Source organism: Nanorana parkeri, unplaced genomic scaffold (genome assembly GCF_000935625.1).
Source record: "Nanorana parkeri isolate BGI_ZX_2015 unplaced genomic scaffold, ASM93562v1 scaffold1060, whole genome shotgun sequence".
Lineage (NCBI taxonomy): Eukaryota > Metazoa > Chordata > Amphibia > Anura > Dicroglossidae > Nanorana > Nanorana parkeri.
The window spans coordinates 458,805-481,791 of NW_017307328.1; the positions used below are offsets into that span (position 1 = coordinate 458,805).

At 42.0% G+C, this 22,987-nt stretch overlaps 1 protein-coding gene across 4 annotated transcripts; it reads left to right on the forward strand.

Annotated features, from left to right (window-relative positions):
* Window positions 1-445: 445 nt before the first annotated feature.
* On the forward strand, window positions 446-18,245 carry EIF3L (eukaryotic translation initiation factor 3 subunit L). Of its 4 annotated transcripts, none has more exons than XM_018567546.1 (15): window positions 446-515; window positions 3,217-3,264; window positions 5,362-5,572; window positions 9,475-9,554; window positions 10,202-10,263; window positions 10,365-10,434; window positions 10,521-10,594; window positions 10,726-10,897; window positions 11,872-12,026; window positions 12,679-12,849; window positions 12,932-13,065; window positions 15,326-15,499; window positions 15,582-15,771; window positions 17,618-17,698; window positions 18,095-18,245. In XM_018567546.1, the coding sequence occupies exons 1-15, from the start codon at window positions 482-484 to the stop codon at window positions 18,131-18,133; spliced, it is 1,695 nt and encodes a 564-aa protein (XP_018423048.1). In that variant the 5' UTR covers window positions 446-481; the 3' UTR covers window positions 18,134-18,245. The 4 variants fall into 4 exon arrangements, with proteins under 4 accessions (XP_018423048.1, XP_018423049.1, XP_018423050.1 ...); XM_018567547.1 differs by having other exon boundaries at window positions 446-508; window positions 3,216-3,264; XM_018567548.1 differs by having other exon boundaries at window positions 482-514; window positions 3,213-3,264.
* The last annotated feature ends 4,742 nt before the right edge of the window (window positions 18,246-22,987 follow it).

Genomic DNA, 22,987 nt, shown 5'->3' on the forward strand with positions numbered 1-22,987 from the left:
TGATGGACTTTTTGCAACCTATGCATGCAATGGACATGGAATCATATATCCCATGTTAAGTCCACTACAAATTGTCATAAAGCTGCAAGTAGTGTAGTGTTAAAAAAAACAAAAAAAATCCCCGTCTCTTCAACTGCTACACAATTTCCAGCCTGTACAACGACCGCCACTCATATAAATACGCGCTCGGTTGCTCTGCAGGTGTCAGCTGGACTTTGAGTTTCACTGGCTGAGTAGCCAGCCAGTCAGCCACACAACCAACCCCCATGTGCTTCACAACCACACAGCCACGCCTTCAGACCATGTGACCAATCACTAACAATCAGTTCGGGTGTGAGAACGAATTGCGGGCACCCTGGCTTTGAAACGAGGCCAATGATTGGAGAAGCCCTGTAACGGAAATGAGGTAATATCAGATCGCCGGAAGTGCCTTTCTTTTTCCTGCCCTGTGCGCGGTGTGGTTGTGCTGTAGCCGGTGACCATGTCTTACGGGAACGAGGAGTTCGAGGTGAGTGTAGATATTGTATAGTATTCATTTAGACCACTCTGGTTGCAATGCGCTAGTCTGTACAATAGAGATGGAGTGAAATCGAACTTTAGAGTGTAGTCATACAATTTCCAGGGACAATCATATTTCTTGAAGATTTGCTACACAATGTAATGTTTGTTTTTGCATGTTCGTCCCAAATATTCAGCAGCATACGAGATTCTCAATTGTACATCTAGGATGACATACGATGCAGCAGCTCCGGGTATATAGGAGCATATTTTTGTAGAGAGCGCGGGGAGAGGAGCATATTTTTGACGAGCGCGGGGAGAGGAGCATATTTTTGACGAGCGCGGGGAGAGGAGCATATTTTTGACGAGCGCGGGGAGAGGAGCATATTTTTGACGAGCGCGGGGAGAGGAGCATATTTTTGACGAGCGCGGGGAGAGGAGCATATTTTTGACGAGCGCGGGGAGAGGAGCATATTTTTGACGAGCGCGGGGAGAGGAGCATATTTTTGACGAGCGCGGGGAGAGGAGCATATTTTTGACGAGCGCGGGGAGAGGAGCATATTTTTGACGAGCGCGGGGAGAGGAGCATATTTTTGACGAGCGCGGGGAGAGGAGCATATTTTTGACGAGCGCGGGGAGAGGAGCATATTTTTGACGAGCGCGGGGAGAGGAGCATATTTTTGACGAGCGCGGGGAGAGGAGCATATTTTTGACGAGCGCGGGGAGAGGAGCATATTTTTGACGAGCGCGGGGAGAGGAGCATATTTTTGACGAGCGCGGGGAGAGGAGCATATTTTTGACGAGCGCGGGGAGAGGAGCATATTTTTGACGAGCGCGGGGAGAGGAGCATATTTTTGACGAGCGCGGGGAGAGGAGCATATTTTTGACGAGCGCGGGGAGAGGAGCATATTTTTGACGAGCGCGGGGAGAGGAGCATATTTTTGACGAGCGCGGGGAGAGGAGCATATTTTTGACGAGCGCGGGGAGAGGAGCATATTTTTGACGAGCGCGGGGAGAGGAGCATATTTTTGACGAGCGCGGGGAGAGGAGCATATTTTTGACGAGCGCGGGGAGAGGAGCATATTTTTGACGAGCGCGGGGAGAGGAGCATATTTTTGACGAGCGCGGGGAGAGGAGCATATTTTTGACGAGCGCGGGGAGAGGAGCATATTTTTGACGAGCGCGGGGAGAGGAGCATATTTTTGACGAGCGCGGGGAGAGGAGCATATTTTTGACGAGCGCGGGGAGAGGAGCATATTTTTGACGAGCGCGGGGAGAGGAGCATATTTTTGACGAGCGCGGGGAGAGGAGCATATTTTTGACGAGCGCGGGGAGAGGAGCATATTTTTGACGAGCGCGGGGAGAGGAGCATATTTTTGACGAGCGCGGGGAGAGGAGCATATTTTTGACGAGCGCGGGGAGAGGAGCATATTTTTGACGAGCGCGGGGAGAGGAGCATATTTTTGACGAGCGCGGGGAGAGGAGCATATTTTTGACGAGCGCGGGGAGAGGAGCATATTTTTGACGAGCGCGGGGAGAGGAGCATATTTTTGACGAGCGCGGGGAGAGGAGCATATTTTTGACGAGCGCGGGGAGAGGAGCATATTTTTGACGAGCGCGGGGAGAGGAGCATATTTTTGACGAGCGCGGGGAGAGGAGCATATTTTTGACGAGCGCGGGGAGAGGAGCATATTTTTGACGAGCGCGGGGAGAGGAGCATATTTTTGACGAGCGCGGGGAGAGGAGCATATTTTTGACGAGCGCGGGGAGAGGAGCATATTTTTGACGAGCGCGGGGAGAGGAGCATATTTTTGACGAGCGCGGGGAGAGGAGCATATTTTTGACGAGCGCGGGGAGAGGAGCATATTTTTGACGAGCGCGGGGAGAGGAGCATATTTTTGACGAGCGCGGGGAGAGGAGCATATTTTTGACGAGCGCGGGGAGAGGAGCATATTTTTGACGAGCGCGGGGAGAGGAGCATATTTTTGACGAGCGCGGGGAGAGGAGCATATTTTTGACGAGCGCGGGGAGAGGAGCATATTTTTGACGAGCGCGGGGAGAGGAGCATATTTTTGACGAGCGCGGGGAGAGGAGCATATTTTTGACGAGCGCGGGGAGAGGAGCATATTTTTGACGAGCGCGGGGAGAGGAGCATATTTTTGACGAGCGCGTGGGGAGAGGAGCATATTTTTGTAGAGCGGGTGGGGAAAGGAGCATATTTTTGACGAGCGGGTGGGGAAAGGAGCATATTTTTGTAGAGAGCGTGGGGAAAGGAGCATATTTTTGTAGAGAGCGTGGGGAAAGGAGCATATTTTTGTAGAGAGCGTGGGGAAAGGAGCATATTTTTGTAGAGAGCGGGGGGAAAGGAGCATATTTTTGTAGAGAGCGGGGGGAAAGGAGCATATTTCTGTAGAGAGCGGGGGGAAAGGAGCATTTATGTACAGAGTGTGGGGATCTGGACTATGTATGATGAGTAACTCCTGTCCACTCTATGTCAAATCCAAAACAGTGTATATTGTGGTACTCTGCAGTATGTGACTTCTGGAAGGAGTTGTCAGAGTTCTATAATACACATAATCACTATGGAGTACATGCTTCAGGAAAATGGAACGTATAGTACAGGGTGCAGTGGTCTGAAATTTGTGTTTATTATGTAGAGAACTAGAAAGAATACAAAACTCAAGTCACGTTTTTATTTTATATATTTATTTTAGACTACTTCCTATGATCCGTACAATTATAAAGCCGATTATGATATGCACACAGGTATGTAAATACACTTTTTGGTTGTTCTTTAGCTTGTAACATGGTTATATTGTTTATTGACAGTGCTAGCGTGCATTGGGACAGTGATTTCTTGGGAACACAGTTGTCAGCTGATTGCTTACAAATGACCTGATCACTATTCAGCTTCCAAAGCCATCCTTAGCTTGTCGTGATCACAACGGCACATACACTTTACGTTTTAAATTTGTTTCAAATACATTTTGTAGCTCCATACGCTTTTGCATGAATGTACCATGAATGGAGTAAGGGCTTGTTGACACCATTTCAATTGAGCTGTGGTGGTCTGCGCATCACGACATATAGAAAACAAACGTTTTCTATGTGCCCTTTTCACACCATACACGTGCGGTACTCTGCAGAAAAATGTAACTTAACAGACGTGGTGTGAACAAGACCTAAAAAATAAAAACCTATGCTGTATTATCGATAAATGTGTAAAACAATACACTTAATCATAGTATTTTTATTTAACAGTATTTTGTTACTAAGTAAGCCCCAAAGTAGAACTGCAGCTAAGAAAACATAAGTCAGGTTTTAATGTATGTATTCCTGCTGAGGGATACCCCTCGTTCACTGGGACTGGAAGTGAGTGCAATCTCTCCTGTGGGCACACAGATAGCAATAAAAACCTGACAAAGCACTAAACCTTCCCTACTCTGTCCAGTGCGCCCAATAAGTCTCTTCTCCTTTTGACACTTCCCAAATGAATGAAATTGTCATACCATTCCTAGCGGTAGTATCGGTATCCCGGACCTTCGATGCTCTTGTCCTGCAGTCGGTGGCACTCAGGCTTTCTTCAGCGCAATGCCTGCCTTATTTGCAGTCCTCTCTCTGCAGAGTTGCTTCCGTGTACCATGCCTCACTGTGGTCACACTTCAGCTGTGATTATGCATGCACAAGGGGGATCCACCATCACTTAATTGTATACTGCTACACATTCTATTTCCCATAACGTCTTCCAGGACAGCATCACGAGATGGAATCTCCTCCCCCACACACAGGAAACACAGTGTATCTTGAAATAAAAATAGCTTCTGCATTCAGTCTAAGAAGGTAAACCCTTTCATATCATTTTAGACATAACACAGCATGGTAACTGGATGAGATATCCTTTTTAAAAATGATGCAGCATGTCCAGAATCTCAGGCAAGGTAAAGATCCTATGCCTCTTAGGTGTCCCTACCTTGTGATAGGATTGTTCATGCAGTACAGGTGAAACTCGAATAATTAGAATATCGTGCAAAAGTAATTGCAGTAAGTGCTGCAAAAGGGGCCCAAACCAAGTACTGAGTACATATGCATGCTTGTACTTTTCAGAGGTCCGATATTGTTCTATGTACAATCCTTGTTTTATTGATTGCATGTAATAATCTACTTTTTTGAGATTGTGGATTTGGGGTTTTCATGAGCTGCAAGCCATAATCATCACAATTATGACAAATCACGGCTTGAACTATCTTGCTTTGCATGTAATGAGTCTATCTCATATATTAGTTTCACCTTTTAAGTTGCATTAGTGAAATAAATGAACTTTGCACGATATTCTAATTATTCGAGTTTCACCTGTATAAAGGAGATACATGTTGAGTTTAGAATGATCACAGACACTCTATTGTTAAAAATTCTAATAGGCGTGTTTCTTGATTGCTTCTGAAGAGCATGTTACCACTGCATAAAGAAAGGTAGTCATTTATAAAATGTTCTGTAAATGTAAGCATTAAATATATGGGTGGTTGTGGTACATTGTTTCCTCAGCTTGTACTTGGTAAGTTGTGGAGGTAATATCAGATGGGTGATCTACTCAAAATGAATATTCGTTTTTTTACTTTTTGCTATTCCAAAAAAAAGTGTCCGACTTCCAAAGGCTCCCCACCCCTACTGATAGGTGGTGTTTAGGGGGCATTCAGCTGTGGAGATGGATACAATCTTGTAGAATGATCCAGAACTGTTTTAGGTGTCACCAGAGGTTATTGTTTTCAAGGATATTAAGAACATTTTAAGAGCATGTTTTTAAGTTTCTTGGATCTGTCTAAATCTGGACATTGCTTACCATTTTTTTTTCCTCCTGTGTTTAAGGTGATCCTAAACAGGATCTAGCTTTTGAGCGCCAGTATGAACAACAGACCTATCCGGTCATTCCTGATGTGATCAAAAACTTCATCCAGTATTTCCACAAGACTGTGTCTGATTTAATTGACCAGAAGGTGTATGAACTACAAGCCAGCCGAGTGTCTAGTGATCTCATTGACCAGAAGGTTTATGAGATCCAAGATATCTATGAGAACAGGTATGACCATTGATTTTTTTGAAACAACCAATGCATCCAGTCCTACAGTTTTTGTTTTTTTTTAATGTTTTTTTTTTATAGACGAATGTGTAAAAATATTGGCTTGGTGCACATACATGTTCTGTTTCCTTTAAAGGGCTTTTCAGTTTTTGCAGGCAAATTTAAGAATATATGTTTTGTGTTCCCATTCACACATCATACCTAAAAATAATAATAAAACATTCTTCCCTTTTAGCTGTTTCTTTGGAGCAGGAATATACATAGGGCTCAACAGGCAGCTTCTAGTGGTTAAAATAGATGCCTGTGAGCTGATAAGGGACAGGTTTTTTTTTTGTTTTTTTTATAGTTCATTAACATACCATGTCTTTAAGTCTTAAGACAGACAGTCCTGCTCATCTAGTTTTGCGATGGTGATGAAGGGTTAATAATTTGAAACCTATTTCCCTGCAGACAGCGAGAACTAAGCTGTATTTTTCAGTCCTGGAGTTTGCAGAAACATTGATTAACCACTTGAAGACCAGGGTGTTTACACCCCCTTCCTGTCCAGGCTTTTTGGTACCTACTAAACTTTTTGGTAAAATATAAAAGACGGGGTCACGTCGGGTAAACAGACACCAAACATGTCAAGCTTTAAAACTGCACATGCTAGTGACATCGCCAAAAAACTAGCATACCCAAAATTGGCCATAAAAAGCTTTTACTGCTCATCAGTTTAGTGTGAACAGTGATTGATGGTCCTAGAATTTTTGCTCATGCTTTGACTTTTGCACTGACATGTAACATGTGCAGCACAATCGCCATTTCCGTACGTAGGCGCCTCCCAACGTGTGCGTGGGCAGGGGACTTTAAAATGTTTTTGTATTTAAAAAAAAAAACATTTTTTATATATGCAACTTTTTTTTCTTAACTTTATTGTTATCACATGAGGTGCTAAGAAGCCACCTATGTGATAGCCAAGTCACAGTGACGGGTCCTCTTTATAGGGGCATCAGCCATCTCTAAGACCCCCTAATGTCACCTAGGGACCCCAAAGAGGAGAGATCTGCTTCACCAGCTTTTCTCCAGCTTCTGTAACCGTAGAGTGACAGCTGAATGCAGACGTAATGTAATATACATCACTCCTGCATTCAGAGACCGGGGAGATCATGTGCTGATCTTCAGTCAGAGCCGCCATGCCGGTTCGGGGCCTGCAGCGGGCACACATGAGCTCCTGGTCCGGTGGCTGTGGAGGAGAGGGCATACCGAGTGACGCCACATACAAGCGATCGGGCGGATTTACAGCCACGAACGCTTGTATGTAAACGGCCATCACTGGCTGTTTCAAATAGTGACAGTTTCCTGCTTGTGCGCTCGCGAGCACAAGGACATTTTAAAACGCCCACCCGCATTGAAGTTCCAGTCTGGCTGTTTATATACAATGGCCGGACGGGAAGCAGTTAAAAAAAAAAAAAAAAAGTAATCTGCAGTTTTTAACTTTTTTATTTTTTAATGTAAATGAGAAGAGCTAATCTAAAGTAGTTATCCCGGTTTTGCTGCAAAAGTGAAAATACATTTTAAAGTGCTACACAGTGGACAAGCTTTTCTTCTCAAAGTGCATGTGTCTGAATCAGCCAACTCATTGAAAACACTGCTCTCCCTATATGGCTGTTACACAGGGATGAAGAGGTAGAGTGAATGTTGTGGCTAATCTACCTTTCTCAAATGTTGAATGTTAACCAAGAGCGTCTGAGTTTTTTTTTTTTCCTCTCGGAGAAAAAAAAAACAAAACACTCAAGCTTTATTGTGTGGAGAATGATTCCCGAAGTATAAGATGGAATTCAATCAAAATTGCTTTTGTGCTTTACAAAGCATAGCAGTGTATTTTACATTATACTGTCTGCTGTTTTGTTTACAAACCATTCTAGAGCTCTTTATCTAGCATTCAAATAATCCTTAATCCACCCTTTTTGTTTTACGACCCATATGCTCTCATAAATGGCATATATGTGTTCTGCACTGCATTCATTTATTGGCAAAAGATTATTTAAAAACATATTCCTGTCAAACCTAAACATTTAGCTATAAATGCGTAATCTAAAGAAAACCTGGACTCAAAATATTTTAAAAAGTCAAAATATGTTAACCCCTATCCATGGTTAGTAGTCACCTTTTTAAAGGGGTTCTAAACCCTCCTGTTTTTTTTTGCCTATATCTACTGTATCAAGCAGTAGATATAGGCAAACAGTTTTTTAAAAAAACGCTTTAACAGCGGTTTAAACTTACCTTGTTTTCGCTGTGCGCTCCCGCCCGAGAAACCAAAAGTGTTCGAGCGGGCGCAGTTCGGATTCTCGGCCGGGAGACGAGCAGAGACGCAAGGTAAGTCTATGGACGCGTGCACCCGCATGCAGACACCATGGGATCGGAAGTGCCAGCAAGCCGAGAGAAGTCAGCGCTGGATCGGAGACCCGCCGCACCGCTGGAGGGACAGATGAGAACATCAGGAAAGATCGGATTAAGAGACATCATTTAAAGGAGAACTATGGGGTCAGTGTTTTTCCCCATAGTTCTCCTTCGGGTAACGGGAGGACACAAACTAGCGTCCTCCCGTTACACTAAGCTCAGTATACCGCGAGCTACAGCTCGTGGTATACTGAGACGACGGAGCGGATCCCGACGTAGATGACGGGATCCGCCCAGCTGCGTGAGTGACAGCTGGCTCTGCCTATCTAGAGGCAGAGCCAGCTGTATCCGCCCCTCCCCCGTTCGTTCCGCCAGTCAGCGCTGGCAGATGGGAGAGGGGAATCCAGCCCCTCCCCCTGTCACGGCAGAGAGCCGTGACAGGATCGAGAGGTGAGCAAACCTGGTATGTGTTCACTCACCTCCAGATCTACTGAGCCGACCTGTGACAGTCTCATTGTCACAGGTCGGCTAGAACTATGAGGAGTGGAAATCACTCATCTCATAGTTCTCCTTTAAGGTATGTGCTGACATTAACATGGGGGGACATTTTTTTTTATCCTTTAATGTCACTTTAAGGTTCCATATTTGTTCACTTCTCATAACCCCCAATCTACCCCCACCCCACATACTCTCAATTTTCTGAAATACTCTTTACTCAAGCGAAGTAAGGCAGACCTTTTACCTGTGCAATACCAACTTTCAGAAACTTATTTGCACAGAATCTTTTGTAGGCTTTGGTGGGGCAATGCACCGGAGGAACATGTACATTTTGGCACTTTTACAGTGCCAGCTGTCCGAAGATGGGAGCATAGGTTGACACATTTTAGAAGACTACCAGCTCACAGTTTCACTGTGACGTTTGAATCAAGATCAGTGTTGAAGAGCAGGTCCAAATATTCTTGAAGAAACTTCTACTTTTTTCAAGAATAAGTGTACTTTTTAGCTTTGTTTCCCGAGCAGTTTTTGTAATACAATACGTATATGAAATGCAGCTTCTGACCATCACTCAGTCTTTCCTTGGAATCTTCCATTTCCAGCCAATCTTGTGGCTTGAATTGCATTCACTTTATTTGAAAGCTCATTTGCATCTTGTCCACCTATTGGTAGTTTCTTCATTGAAGTCAGTGGACTTCATGTTGTGCATGTGCTGGAGAAGACGTGAGAAGCACTTCTGACCACGCTGACCAATGAGAAGCCATTCTTGCTAAGAAGTGCTTCTCATTGGTCAAGTGCCATCATATGAGTTTCAAATTTAGCTTGCAAATGGCAAGCACTCATTGGTCAGTGCGGTCATTTGACTGCACCTAGGGGAAGTGGTATTACCCTTTCATTTCTACTACTAATGTTTTTAATTATTTGGAGCATGTGACATTTTGGTTTAGTATTTAACACAATGTGTTATGGTGGTTTGTGTGCATGTTAGAAAATTTCTTGAACTCATTGACATTCCATTTGTAATGCAGCTGGGCAAAGTTAACAGAACGTTTCTTTAAGAATTCCCCCTGGCCCGAAGCAGAAGCCATTGCTCCACAAGTTGGAAATGGTAAGTGAGGACATATTTCCTTTACCTGTCCTAATATCGGAGACGTTTTGTTCATGCAGACTGCATCCTGCCTATTGATTCTGGAAAGCTAAACTCCAGACTAAATATATATTATCTAAAGAGACAAATGTTTTCTTGAATCTTTGTGTCCGTTTTGTTTGTTTTGTTTGTCCTTTTTGATTCTTCCACATCTGTGTAGTAATCCAGTATGAAACAACTCCCTCACTTTGTGTCTGTGCAGGAGTTTCCTGTAATAAAGACCAGTCACCCTGTACACTCAGTGAGAGCAGCAGTGACTGGTCTTGTATGTGCCCCCCGGAGTTTTCTGCAGACAGCCTTTAGTGGATGTAAGCGTCTGTGTCCCACCTACAGCTCTGCTTCCTGCAAAGGCTATGTTCACCACAGTGATGATGTTATTGCTACTTTACATAGTAATATCTGTGTTTTCATAGGGATTTGGTGCACACAGAGTATTATATTTAAGTTTAAAAAAATGTGTACCTTATACTTTTTTTTAATGCAAAACCATTAGTCTTCACAGACTGGAAACGGTCATCACCCTCTGCTTAATTACTAGTCTTGGGTCTATTTGTTTTAGGATCTTTTTAGTTATTTTATTCCTTTATTATGTTGCCACTTTCTTTCAGATGCAGTGTTCCTAATACTATATAAAGAACTTTACTACAGGCACATATATGCCAAAGTCAGTGTAAGTATTCCTTGTGCATTTTTAGAGTGGAGGGTGGGGTATATGGAAAACCGTAGAATTTTATCATTATTTAATTATTTGATCTGATCTTGTTTCTGTAGGGAGGACCTTCGCTAGAGCAAAGATTTGAGTCTTATTACAACTACTGCAACCTTTTTAACTACATTCTCAGTAAGTGTTTCAAATCCTGGGTGAAATAAATCGTATAAATGTATTAAGTGGAAGAATAGTGTATAATGTTTGGCTTACTTTTCTAGATGCAGATGGTCCAGCTCCCTTAGAGTTGCCTAACCAGTGGCTGTGGGACATTATTGATGAGTTTATATACCAGGTATAAAATGCCAGCTGCTACTGTGCATCTCATGGTTCACTTGGTTTTTATCCTCCCTTTATAGATTTGTGTTGCTGTGGAAATATTGTGTTTATGACTTTGGCTTGAACTGTCCTTTTTTATTACTTTAGTTTCAGTCATTCAGCCAGTATCGATGCAAGACTGCCAAGAAGTCCGAGGAAGAGATTGAATTTCTACGCTCAAACCCTAAAATCTGGAATGTGCACAGCGTTCTGAATGTCCTGCATTCTCTAGTGGACAAATCCAACATTAACCGTCAGTTGGAAGTATATACCAGTGGAGGTGAGGGAATTATCCTGTCCAATGTGGCTTGCAGTACTTGCAACAGCATGCATAGTGGCCCTGTCAGTGCTGGGCAAAGTGGGTGCTTAGTTAGGGGTGGGGGTAATGTTTATGTAGAGGCAAATATGCAAAGTACTCCTAATAGCTGAGTGGCGGGCAGTGTAATAAGTCTTGTTCTCTTACATTGTGTTTTAGTACATTGTTGTAATATGCAGTATTTTCAGCAAATTAAATGCCAGATGGGAGACCACACAAAATTGAGCTGTATGTCCATCACTGTGTTAACAGCTTCTAGCTGCAAAGCATTAAGTTGAATGCAAGTTTTCACTTGGTATGATAAGAGACAATAATTGATTTAGTAGCTACTTAAATTGGTTCGGTGCAGATAGGCTCGCTAATGTGTAAACAAATGACTCCAGATTAAACAAGGATATTGATCCGCTCATTTATAGCTGCAACACATGTATCTGTACCAAATACCAAGATAAACGCAATAAAGTAGAATTAAGTGCTATTGGATCATCTGAGTTTTTGCTGTTATGTGCTAGTATGGAGTGTATGAACTGACGAGGACACTACAGAGTGTGCATGGGAAATAAACCACTAAGGGGCAGTGGGGAAAACTCAAAAATTGAGTGTCTTTTCTTTCAACAAAAACTTGCGTTTTGTTTGCTTTTTTGCAGGACTATAGTATGCTCTGCCTTCAAAAATAAATGGCATAAACAGAAAAGGCTTTGCAATCTGCATGTGATAATTTCCTACCTTGCTTGAACTAGATAAATCAGATCGAAGTAGGCAGATATAAAATGTGTCAAACATTGCTTTTAGATTCATGAACTATTTCTGTTCATTTCTGTCTTCATGAGACCATGTTTGATCTTTGCTGCTCCTGGATTCTCCATATTTTGTCTAACCCACTTCTTGCTATACTTGATAAGTCTGGAATATTTCTAACCATTTATTTTTTTTAATAGGGGACCCCGAAAGCGTGGCTGGAGAATATGGCAGACACTCTCTTTACAAAATGCTTGGATACTTCAGCTTGGTTGGATTGCTGCGTCTACACTCACTGCTTGGAGACTATTATCAGGCTATCAAGGTGTTGGAGAACATAGAACTCAACAAGAAGGTATGATCCCCTGCTGAATGTTTTTTTTTTTTCTTAAACAACTTGTCTCACCACTAAGGTTAATAACAGAGGTTTGGATACACGTCTTCTGCAGAAAATGTGAAAGCCGCACCAAGGCACCTCTTATAGTGCGGTCCTAACTCTAAACTATGAGAGTCTCCATCTTGGAGCACATGGGGGCAGAAGATTTCAAAATGGGTGCAATTTGAAATCTCTAAACCTGAGAGTCTCCAAGATGGAGACTCTCATAGTTTAGAGCTAGGACCGCACTATAAAAGGTGCCTTGGCGCGGCTTTCACATTTTCTGCAGAAGACGTGTATCCAAACCTCTGTTATTAACCTTGGTGGTGAGACAAGTTGTTTTACATGCTGGTTTGTGAGTGTGCCATGATACCTTTTCTACGGTTCCAGTTCCAAGTCAACTTAACCAAAGACTACACAGATTTTGGTGCTCTAATGCATGTCTGCTATGGTTTTCAATGTGACCTAAAACCAGAGTACTGTGGGGTCTCCTTATGGTTGCCATGCCCATCTGCTTTTGTTTAAATGGGACCGAAAGTTTAGGTTTACTTTAAACTTCCCAATGATCTGTCTGCTTTCTAATATATAATTTTCAGCTGTCCATGTTGCTTTGTTTATCTTGTCCTTTCAGAGTATGTATTCCCGTGTTCCAGAATGCCAGGTGACCACCTATTACTATGTTGGTTTTGCTTATCTCATGATGAGAAGATACCAGGACTCAATACGTGTCTTTGCCAACATCCTGCTTTACATTCAGAGGACCAAAAGTATGTTCCAGAGGACAACGTACAAGTATGAGATGGTGAGTAGCCTCTGCTGTTCAGCTTTTCTTTTTTTGCCCTTCTAATGCTGTCATTCTAAACTGACTATATTCCTCTGTACAGATTAATAAGCAGAATGAGCAGATGCATGCATTGCTGGCAATTGCTCTGACCATGTATCCTATGCGCATTGATGAGAGTATTCACACACAGCTCAGAGAGAAATATGGTGACAAGATGCTGCGTATGCAGAAGGGGTAAGAAAGCGTGCTGAGTTTTACATGTATTGTCTTTCAAAACCAATTATTTTTTACTTAGAACTTCTGGGAACGCTGGTAAGCATTAATGTGCATACATCTAGCCTAAAAATTTCCTTTCCTTTTATTAACTGGGCCCACTTCACTTATAAAACAAGTGTATTATCCTTGTGCAAACTAGGTTGGCTTATTTTCCTGTGTTCTCTTTTGACCCATGTGATCTCTTGGTCAGATCCAGTACAGTGTGGTATATTTTGGAATGATCATGAATTTTTTTACTTTTGGTCTCAAGTGTGCAGTTTTTTTTTGCCTTTTTTATGCTAATTGGTACAATGACATATGGTTGTTTTTTTGTTTATCCACTATGTGAAAACGTACACTGTGCATCTATGTCCCATTAATGGTAAATAAGGTTGCTGTCTGTAGCTTCCAGTCAAGTATACACTCATTTTGTTTTAATGGGCACTAGAAAAGGGTGCCTGTTGTATGAATGGCTATTAGGAATGGTGTGCTTTATTTCCTTTTCATTAGTTGTTTCTTGGGTGGTTTTTCATAACTCTTCAGTGTTAACAATGGAGCATCAACTATTCACTTAGCAAAGTGATTCTTGTTAGGGATGCACCGATACCACTTTTTTAAGACCGAGTACCGATACTTTTGATCAAGTACTCGCAGATACCGAGTACCGATACTTTTTCTTAAAGGGACAGGTCACATTTTTTCTAAAGCAATACAAACTAATGCTTTAAGGTCACTTTCTTAATATTATGATTCATGAGATGACACTGGAGCATGACACCGGCTTCCCGGCCAATCGGAATGCCGAGCGATGCGTCATTACACGGCGCCCGGCTTCCGGATTTGCTAGCTTCCTGACCAATCGGGAAGCCGGGCAGCGTGTCATTGCGCGCTACCCGGCTTCCTGATTGGCCGGAAAGTCGGCTCCATGCTCTCATCACAAGTGACGAGAGAGCATGGAGCCGTTTCCTGGCCAATCAGGAAACCGGGCAGCGTGTAATGATGCGCTGCCCGGCTTCCTGATACAGGAAGTACTCGTGCTAGGCATCGGAGCATTTGGGCGAGTCCGAGTACTCACCCAAATACTTGGTATCGATACTAGTATCGGTATCGGTGCATCCCTAATTCTTGTAATGCTTTGGAAACAGGCTAGTGACAGTACATTATTATGGCTATGCTGAAGTTGCACAGATTTACACTATGGCCCCAAATGAACTTCACCAATGTGCAGGATATTTCCTTATGACCAACTAATTTAACATGGCCATCAGGAAAACAAAATATAGGGTCCAGTGATATGGTAATATACCAGGTAGCTTATCAAAAATGTCTGTATAAGCACGGCAGCTACAATGAGCTACAGGTTCTCTCCATATTCCTAAAAGTCACATGGGGGAATTTGTCAAAACTGGAGCAGACAAAATCTGGAGCAGCTGTGCATGACAACCAATCAGCATCTCTCTTCAGTTTGCTCAGGTAAGATTTGAAAATGAGACAGAGAAGCCGATTGGTTGCAGTGCAAATCTGCTCCAGTTTTTGTCTGCTCCAGTTCTGATACATTCCCCTCAGTGTTAACTCCATGTACCTCCTGAAGGAAAAAATGCCAACTTCCAGGAGTCTTCTGCATGTGACCGTGTTAGACTAGACTTTTCTTCTGGCCTGTATATGTGAGTGATTATTGCAGGAATGTTAGAGTTCCCTTTTAATAGAGTTAAACTCTGGAGTTAAATTTCAAAAATGCATTCAAGTACCTTTTAACTATTAACAAAACTGGACATTTGTGTATCACTCAACTTGTTGTAGAGCCTCAAATCATCTCCTACTTTTGTTCCCCAGGGTCCCTGTGTGTGTTGTAAAGTAGCCACAGCTCCAAGCTCACTCCTGTGATGGACTACAATCTCACATTTAGTATACTAATTTATATTGTGATTGTAGTCCATCACAGGAGTGAGCTTGGAGTGGTGGCTACTTTGCAACACACACAGGGACCATGGGGTACGGAAGGAAGGACCGTGTCGGCATGAATTCAGATATGATTTGAGGATCTACAGCCGAGTGATACACAAGTAAGATACATTTTTGTTAATTGTTAGGCTACTAGAATGCATTTTTAAGATTTAACTCCTTAGTTTAGTGTTTCTTTAATCTGGGCACCACTCTATTCTTCTCTACAGGATCTAAAATAAGCCAAAGCAATTTCTCCCTTCCTCCCATCTGATTTTATATTTTTTTTATTTAACAGAGATGCCCAGATCTATGAAGAGCTGTTTAATTTTGCATGTCCCAAGTTCTTGTCACCAGTGGTCCCTAACTATGATAATGTCCATCCAAACTATCACAAAGAACCTTATCTACAACAGCTAAAAGTCTTTTTGGATGAAGTTCAGCAGCAAGCTCAGTTGTCCACTATCCGTAGGTGAGTCATTTACAGACCCCTTCTAACAGGCATATTTTTTTTTTCCATACTTTGTAACGTCATATCCATCTCTTTCCCTCAGCTTCCTGAAGCTTTATACCACCATGCCTGTGGCAAAGCTTGCTGGTTTCCTGGATCTTACAGAGCAGGAGTTTCGGATTCAACTGCTTGTTTTTAAACACAAGATGAAGAATCTCGTCTGGACAAGTGGCATCTCTGCATTGGAAGGAGAATTTCAGTCTGCCTCAGAAGTTGACTTCTATATAGATAAGGTGACTACAGTACATGTGCTAGGGTTACTTAAAGGGGAGTGTGGTTTAAAAAAACAAAATAGTAAAATATATCTGACCTAGATGAATTGGCATCTCTTGCAATATATATTTAGAGACCATCTCTAGCTCCAGTTAAAAAAAAACAAATAAATGTAAAAAAAAGTTATTCGCTAACGTTTGTAGCAATAAAAAAAAACGCACCTTTTTAGATGCAATATTTAGCTTTTCCCCTTCCCCAGCAGTCTCCCACAGACACTCTACTCTGTCCACTAGTGGCCGCTTGTCCTGTACACCCAGCATCATACTCTATGAGCGAAGGCTGTCCTTTTAACACCCCCTGAACCTGATTATTATGAAGCCTGTGCTAATAGACATCTAGGCAGTATTTTACTATCACATGCCACAACGTGAGTGATGTTGTATGCAGCATTGAGGATTGCTCATGCTTGAGAACAGGAAAAGGGGCCCTGTTCATCATGACTGGCTGAAAGACAACTAAATTAAGGTATACCACCTTAATTCTGGAAATTTACCATGGGGAGGGAGAGGGGGGGACCTAAAAAGCTGAAGTTGTGCTTTATCCTTGTTTGTTGATTGATGGAGCAGTGGTGTCATGATACTTTGTCTTTTATCCATAACTTCAGCTGCTTCTTAATATTACATGATTATTTTATATTGACTACTAGTGTGTTCCAAGTTGGCACATTTTATTAGTGGTTGTTGTCTTGGACTCTAAGTTCCAATTGAAATAGTTTTAGTCTGGGAATACATAATAATGGCTCTTGTATTTCAAATGTTCTTCCAGCATTCTTTGTAGCTGTAACATATCTTACTCTGCCTCACGCAAAGCAATGTGCTCACACATCTGCCTATAGAACTGCATAGGGGAGAAAGCATGGGTCAAGCTTGCTACTTTCTTTACATATAACAGAGCTCAAGATGCTGGGAAAGAATTCTTAGAAGCCTTTCTTTTAAAGCAGAACTGTACTTCTATGGCTGTTTGTTTATCCAGTGATGACTACTCAGGGCTGTACTTCAGCGCTCAATCTGCAAACACTGACCTCTTCACCTCGCCTTACATAGTTAGGTTCAAAAAAGACACATGTCCATCGAGTTCAACCTATAGAGATATGGAAAAAAAGAAAAGCCTAAACCGAACACTTTGCCTTCTGGATTACATCATTACCTGCACCCCGCTCCATTCTCAACATATGTAAGATAAGCTGGGGTGTATACTGCATTGTACTGCACATGCGCTGCAGGCAGTGTACACTATTTTAAAAATTGCTAGGAATAAGGAAACTTTTTTTTTTAGCAGAAGAGACATGTAGACCTGGTTCACTCTGAGCATATTGTCATAGTTGATTCAGTGCGACAAAAAAAAGCTTCCCCCAAAACATCCCATTCATTCTTATGGTCCTTGTTCACAGCTTAATAGTCACAATAAGCAAAGCTCCTGCCACTGGAAAAAATACATGAGCTTCTTTTTGGTAGCTCTCTGTTCCATCTGTCCCCTTAGTGTCGTTAGGAAATGCTTAGAAACATGTGTTGCAATTGGTTGTGCGTCTTTGCCATTCACATCAATTTGTCACAATCTGCTCATAAAAACGTGCAACCTATGTACATCCAAAAACGTGCAGAAACCCCCCACCCACTCCTGTCGCCTAGGTGTGAATCGGGCCGTAAAGTCTCTCCTGTTTAAAAGGAGAATTCTTATAGGCTAGTAATAAAAAATAAAAAAAGTAATTGTTTTGCTCCAGTTCCAACCAACTGAAATTCACAAATCATACTCTAGAATATTTTGTTACGGTTTCGTTTTTAACACTTTTCTTCTCCTCCTCCCTAGGATATGATTCACATTGCGGACACCAAAGTGGCTCGGCGCTATGGAGACTTTTTTATAAGACAGATACACAAGTTTGAGGAGGTAAGCTTCTTATGCATTCCTAGGAACCTTAGAAATATTAGGTAAATATTAAACCGGACTCAGGGTCATTTATACAATCTCTATAGGGAAGAAAATGTCTGTGCCGCCTTAATCACATTCTACCTCTTTGTGTAAAATAGAAATGTAAAGAAAACATTGCTGTGGATGCATTCTTCTCCAGGTCTATAGATTCTATAGTAGCACATTTTCTGTACCTTACATACATTGAGTGCGGCAGGACCATATCCACCCATCATATTTAGGTTCAGTACAGATTTACATGTTTAATAATTGCCATTCAGCAATCCTGACATATTTAACTGGTATGGATTGAATTGGTTGCATTTTCCAGGACTGACCTGATCATAAAGAATTGTTTTGTGTTTGTTTTTCTAGTTAAACAAGACCTTAAAGAAGATGAGCCAGAAGCCTTGAGAGCTCCACACTGACAACATATTTATTGGGATTGAAGGTCAAATGCAACTTGAAGCACGCAGTCAATTTTGGAAGGACTGGAAAGTTTTAATAAATTTCTCAGAGTATTCAAGGACTTGAATTTAATTACTATACAGATTTATACATGAGGGTTATAGGGGTATGCAAGCCAAGGTGGTGTTTGTCTCATCCTCATTAGGAGGTCACTCTAAAATCTGACAATGGATTACTAAACACCAAAAGAAATGATTGATATTAGAAAATATTACCTGATGCAGCAAGTCAGTACACCAACATTAGGACATAAAAAAAAAAAAGCTATAAAGCAGATGTAAACCTTATGTTACCTGTCTGCTAGCATTTTTTTTGTTTTATGTTTACTGTGGTGCATGCAGAGTGCAGTCTACAGTCCTGCCATCTGTAATACAGATTCTAGGAATGGAGCTGGATGCTGGTAGAATGCAACTCCAGCATGCGCATCTGACCAATAACTATAGTGAGAAGACACCAGAAAAGGGGTTAAAGAGCTTACTTCCACTTCAAATTCTTTGTTAGGTGGGTTTTACAGGGGCATGATAGTGTGTCTGTGTGCACAATCTCTATAGTTAAATTTACCTGCTCATCCTATCAGAAATGTGAAAAGTGCACAGGGTTCCCTTACAATGTGTCTATTCCCAACTGTTTTGGTAGCGCTGTGCACTTTTCACATTTACTATTGCACCTTATAGTACAGCAGCTTCCTGCACTCATTTTAGATTGTTATCCAAAGCGCGGAATAATAATTTCTACATATGATCAGAAACCCTGCCTCAATGTTAATCCTTTCTATAGAGTGCTAGTGTCATTGTAACTGGCGTTGTCACTGTGGCATCTTCTGTGCAAGGCAATAGGAGTTAGGTGCCAACTTGACCAGTGTTGGCACAGTACCCCACTCTAATGTAAATAAACACTTTACCTTGTCTATTTCAGTGCATCCCACTGAAGCTATTAGCCACCTCTTCTATCAACCAATTGGGAGGGTGGACTTATGGTAGCTGTTACAAGCTACACGTAATAGGAGTACTGTACAAAAACTGCAACTAACTACCTGCCCCCGCCAGAACTGCTGGGGCACATCATTCCCAGCTATCAGAATTTTGGGGGTTAAAGAAATTAGTGGCATCACTGTAAAAACATTACATTTGTACTCCTATTAAAAAGGTACTTCATGGCAATTATAACTGACAAGTTTTTTTTTTTTTTTGCAGAAGACATATTTAAGTATTTTACCATAAAACATTACCGGCTAGAAAATGTTTTCTAATTTCCATTTTAATCACAAACCTGTATCCTCTAGACCCATGGTTCTCAACTGGTGGGTCGCAACCCCATGTTCAGTGGGTCACGGCATGCTTTCCACTTTTCTAGTTTCTAATTTCCAGTTCTCACAAGGTAGGGAGACTGGGTGGATCTTTAAAAAAAATAAATAATTTTTTTTGGAGTGTGTGTATATGTGTGTTTGAGATTGTGCCTGTCAGCATTTTTGAGGGCCCGTTCACACTAGTACAGTGCGTTAAATGAACAGTCCTGTGCCATTTAACTTGCACTGTACCATGCAATCGCACCTACTACGCATTCTGGTGTGGGAGGTGCATTGCCATTCCATTGCAGTGCATCTTGGGTTGGGACTTGACCATGGACAAATATGGGTCATGAGGTTACACAGGTTGAGAACCACTGATCTATACAGTAATGAATTAAAGAATAACTCCCAGGTTTAAGAAAAATGAACCCTTGCAGTGGGGCTCCCCTGCACTGCAAAATGTTTTTCTCTAGGAAAATGAAAATGTTTTTCTCTCTGAAAATAAAGAAATACTCACCTGCTCCTCAGTCCTGCAGCAGTGACTGCTCACTCCTCTGCTCTTGTTGTGGTATGTCCTTCGGAATCTTCCCTTCTATTAAACTTGTATGAGACGTGATGAAATCACTGGTCCTTGGATTGCTTGAGACCAGGAGTGAAGAGGCTTTGGGAACTGGTCTAGCAGCAAGGCGGGACTGAGGATCAGCTATTTCTTCACCCCTAGAGGAAAAACTGGCAGTTAGCCCTTACAGTGCGGGGTAGCCCCACTGCAAGGGTTTATTTCTTATAAGTGTATGCTGTAGGTGTTCACCGGAATTGATACATTTTCCACCCCTTCATTCTTTGCTCCTGTTTCCTTACCTTCTGCTCCACTGCACACCCTGCTGATCCCTCTTCATTCACCCATGGAATGATTAGCAGCTTATGTCTCAGTATGTGAGTAGAAGAACTTGAGCCAGGGACCAGTGCAGCGGGAAGAAACCCTGCTGAAGAGGGAATGGCTGCAGATGTTGCTGCCTTAATGTCGGCTCAGCTTGTCTCTGTATCCAACTGACTGATGTGAATGTGCAACTATGTAAAGTGCTGCGTAAATTGTCAGCGCTATATAAATACCTGTAATAAACAGATGCATTGGACAGGTCGGAGAAGGCAGCAGTAGTGTGATGGACCTGTTTCCAGAGGTTCTACTCTTTCCGAATGCTTACCTAATACTAAAAATATTTGGCTGAACGTACACTTTGAAGCCCAGTTAAAAAAAAAAATACATTGCAAAGAGCAAGATGAAACTAAAAAGGAGCTTTCATTCCAAACCTTCTCCCACAGAAAGTCTGCCCCTTGACTAGATGTCTCTCCTCTAGGTTGAATGATGCCCAGTAGGGATGCACCGATACTAGTACTCGCCCAAATGCTGCGATGCCTAGCCCTATACTTCCGGTATTAGGAAGCTGGGCAGCGTGTCATTACACATTGTCCGACTTCCTGATTGGCCGGGAAGCCGGCTCCATGCTCTCTCGGCACTCTACATTACCCCTGAATTGGGCATGGGGCAACAAATTACTCTCCAGACATGAAAATAATTGTTCGTGAAAGTAAAGTTGCTCACTGAAGCTAAAAAGTTTTGATTTCTTCTATATTCAGCTAGATCCCCACTTTCCAGGGTTACCTACCCCTGGTTTGAATAACGAAAACCTAAAACTTGTGGGTAAGACTGCAGCTGTTGCAGTAACTGAAGCTATGTGAAAACCAGCCACTTCCCACACTGCACCTGTTGTGTACATAATGTGTATGTGTTGTTCATTGTAGATGTAGCTGCTGTGCTTTATCCAAGTCTTGCTATTTTTATTGTATATGTGAATCATCTAAAACCTGGATTTCCCTTTATTTAGTCATGCTGCAAGCAGTCATGCTGTTAAAGCAAGATGTTGCTGAAAATAGAAAACCGGATTCATTGATATGAAGTAAAAAGGAGATTCAGAGTGACTGCCACATTGGGTTCATGGGTTGAGACTTGTGGTCCTGGTGAATTTATGTGTAAAATCCGCTGGCTAACTTTTTTACATCATAATGTACTACATGGCCTTTAACCCTTTCGCTGCCACCAACGTATGGCATACGGTGGAACAAAAGCACTTGCAGCTGGCCCTGTCAGTATGCCATGCCTCGATGGCTTTCTTCCTTCTGCTATAAGCTCATAGTCGGGGGACTTTTATATCAGAAGGGTCCCCTGTAAAATAATAGCCGTCAGCAGAGCTATCAAAAATTCCGGCCCGACTCCACCGGTACTGCCGTTGCCATGTCGGATGGCTGAGCGTTGTGCATAGAGGAGCTGCCGGCTGCCAGATCCTGGCTGGCAGCTCTGATCTGCATGTGCTTCAGGATGGAGAGCGGGAGGATCAGTAAATATCTGTGTTATATATCGATCCTCTATGTGCAGAACAAACACTGGAGTGATAAGCTGATTGCTCTAGCGTTTGTAAACAACTGGGGACATATATTTCTATGTGTCCCCAGTTGTGAATGAACAAAAAGTGCTTTACATCACTTTCTATTCATTTATACAAAACGTACAAACAGCGCTCTTGTAATGATAATAAGGGGGTGAACAGTGTATAACTGAGGCTGGAGAAAAAGATTGAGGACTACATTTATTTTTTTATTTCAAAAGGGAAATGTCAAGGGTCTGTTTAGACTCCTGATATTTCCCCGAAGCCCCCAACAGAAAAAAATAAATAAACCATAACCCCACCCACCCACAGTTGCAGTTGAAAGAAAAATTGCAAAAATTGTGTGACCAGCTGAGGTTTACATGGAGCAACCACCAGGGTTTGAGCAAGGACACAACCTTGTGTGTAAACTTCATAAAAGCATCTACAGACTACGGGCTTGTTCACACCAAATGCAGGCCAGAGCTGCACGAGTTTCTGCACACGCAGTGCAGTGGGTTGTGCCGTGTTTTTTTGCCACGTACCGGGACGTTTTTGATTAGAAAAAACAAAAAAAATATTTATTTTCTTTACTTTAAAATGGGCTTTTAGTGTGTTCCAGGGTGTTTGCATGCTTTTTTGATGTGTTTGCGAGCAGGTAAAATAGGGCTTGCTTCAGTTTTGTTTTGTTTTGACATGCTCTGGAACTGAACGCTGTGGTGTGAACTAGAGCTTGGAATACATTGGACGCAGTTTTGATCCAGTCTACCTGCTCTGCTCCTGGAACGTGCTTGGTGTGAACAAGGCTTAAAGCAATCTGCAAGAAAGTGGAATGAGACAGTGAATGAAATACTCACGAAAGAGGGATTCACAAGAAGCAAAGCAGATCCCTATCTTTATTCCAGGAATTAAGAAGACTGATGGAAATACATCCTAATTTATATTGAGGACATTACCAGGGGTCCACCGAAATGAAAAAAGTCAGACCGAAAATGTTTGTCTAACGTTTTAAATATTATATTTTTATTTAAAAAAAATTATAAAACGTTTTAATTTTCTTAGATTTTAATTGTAATACATTTTTTATTTTTT

What these genes read in the sequence shown, in the direction of transcription:
- EIF3L (XM_018567548.1), top strand. Translation starts at nt 482, where the DNA reads ATGTCTTACGGGAACGAGGAGTTCGAGGTGAGT. An exon ending in CAAGATATCTATGAGAACAG is followed by an intron (nt 5,573 to 9,474) that starts GTATGACCATTG and finishes TTTGTAATGCAG; the next exon opens with CTGGGCAAAGTTAACAGAAC. An exon ending in ATGCTGCGTATGCAGAAGGG is followed by an intron (nt 13,066 to 15,325) that starts GTAAGAAAGCGT and finishes TTTATTTAACAG; the next exon opens with AGATGCCCAGATCTATGAAG.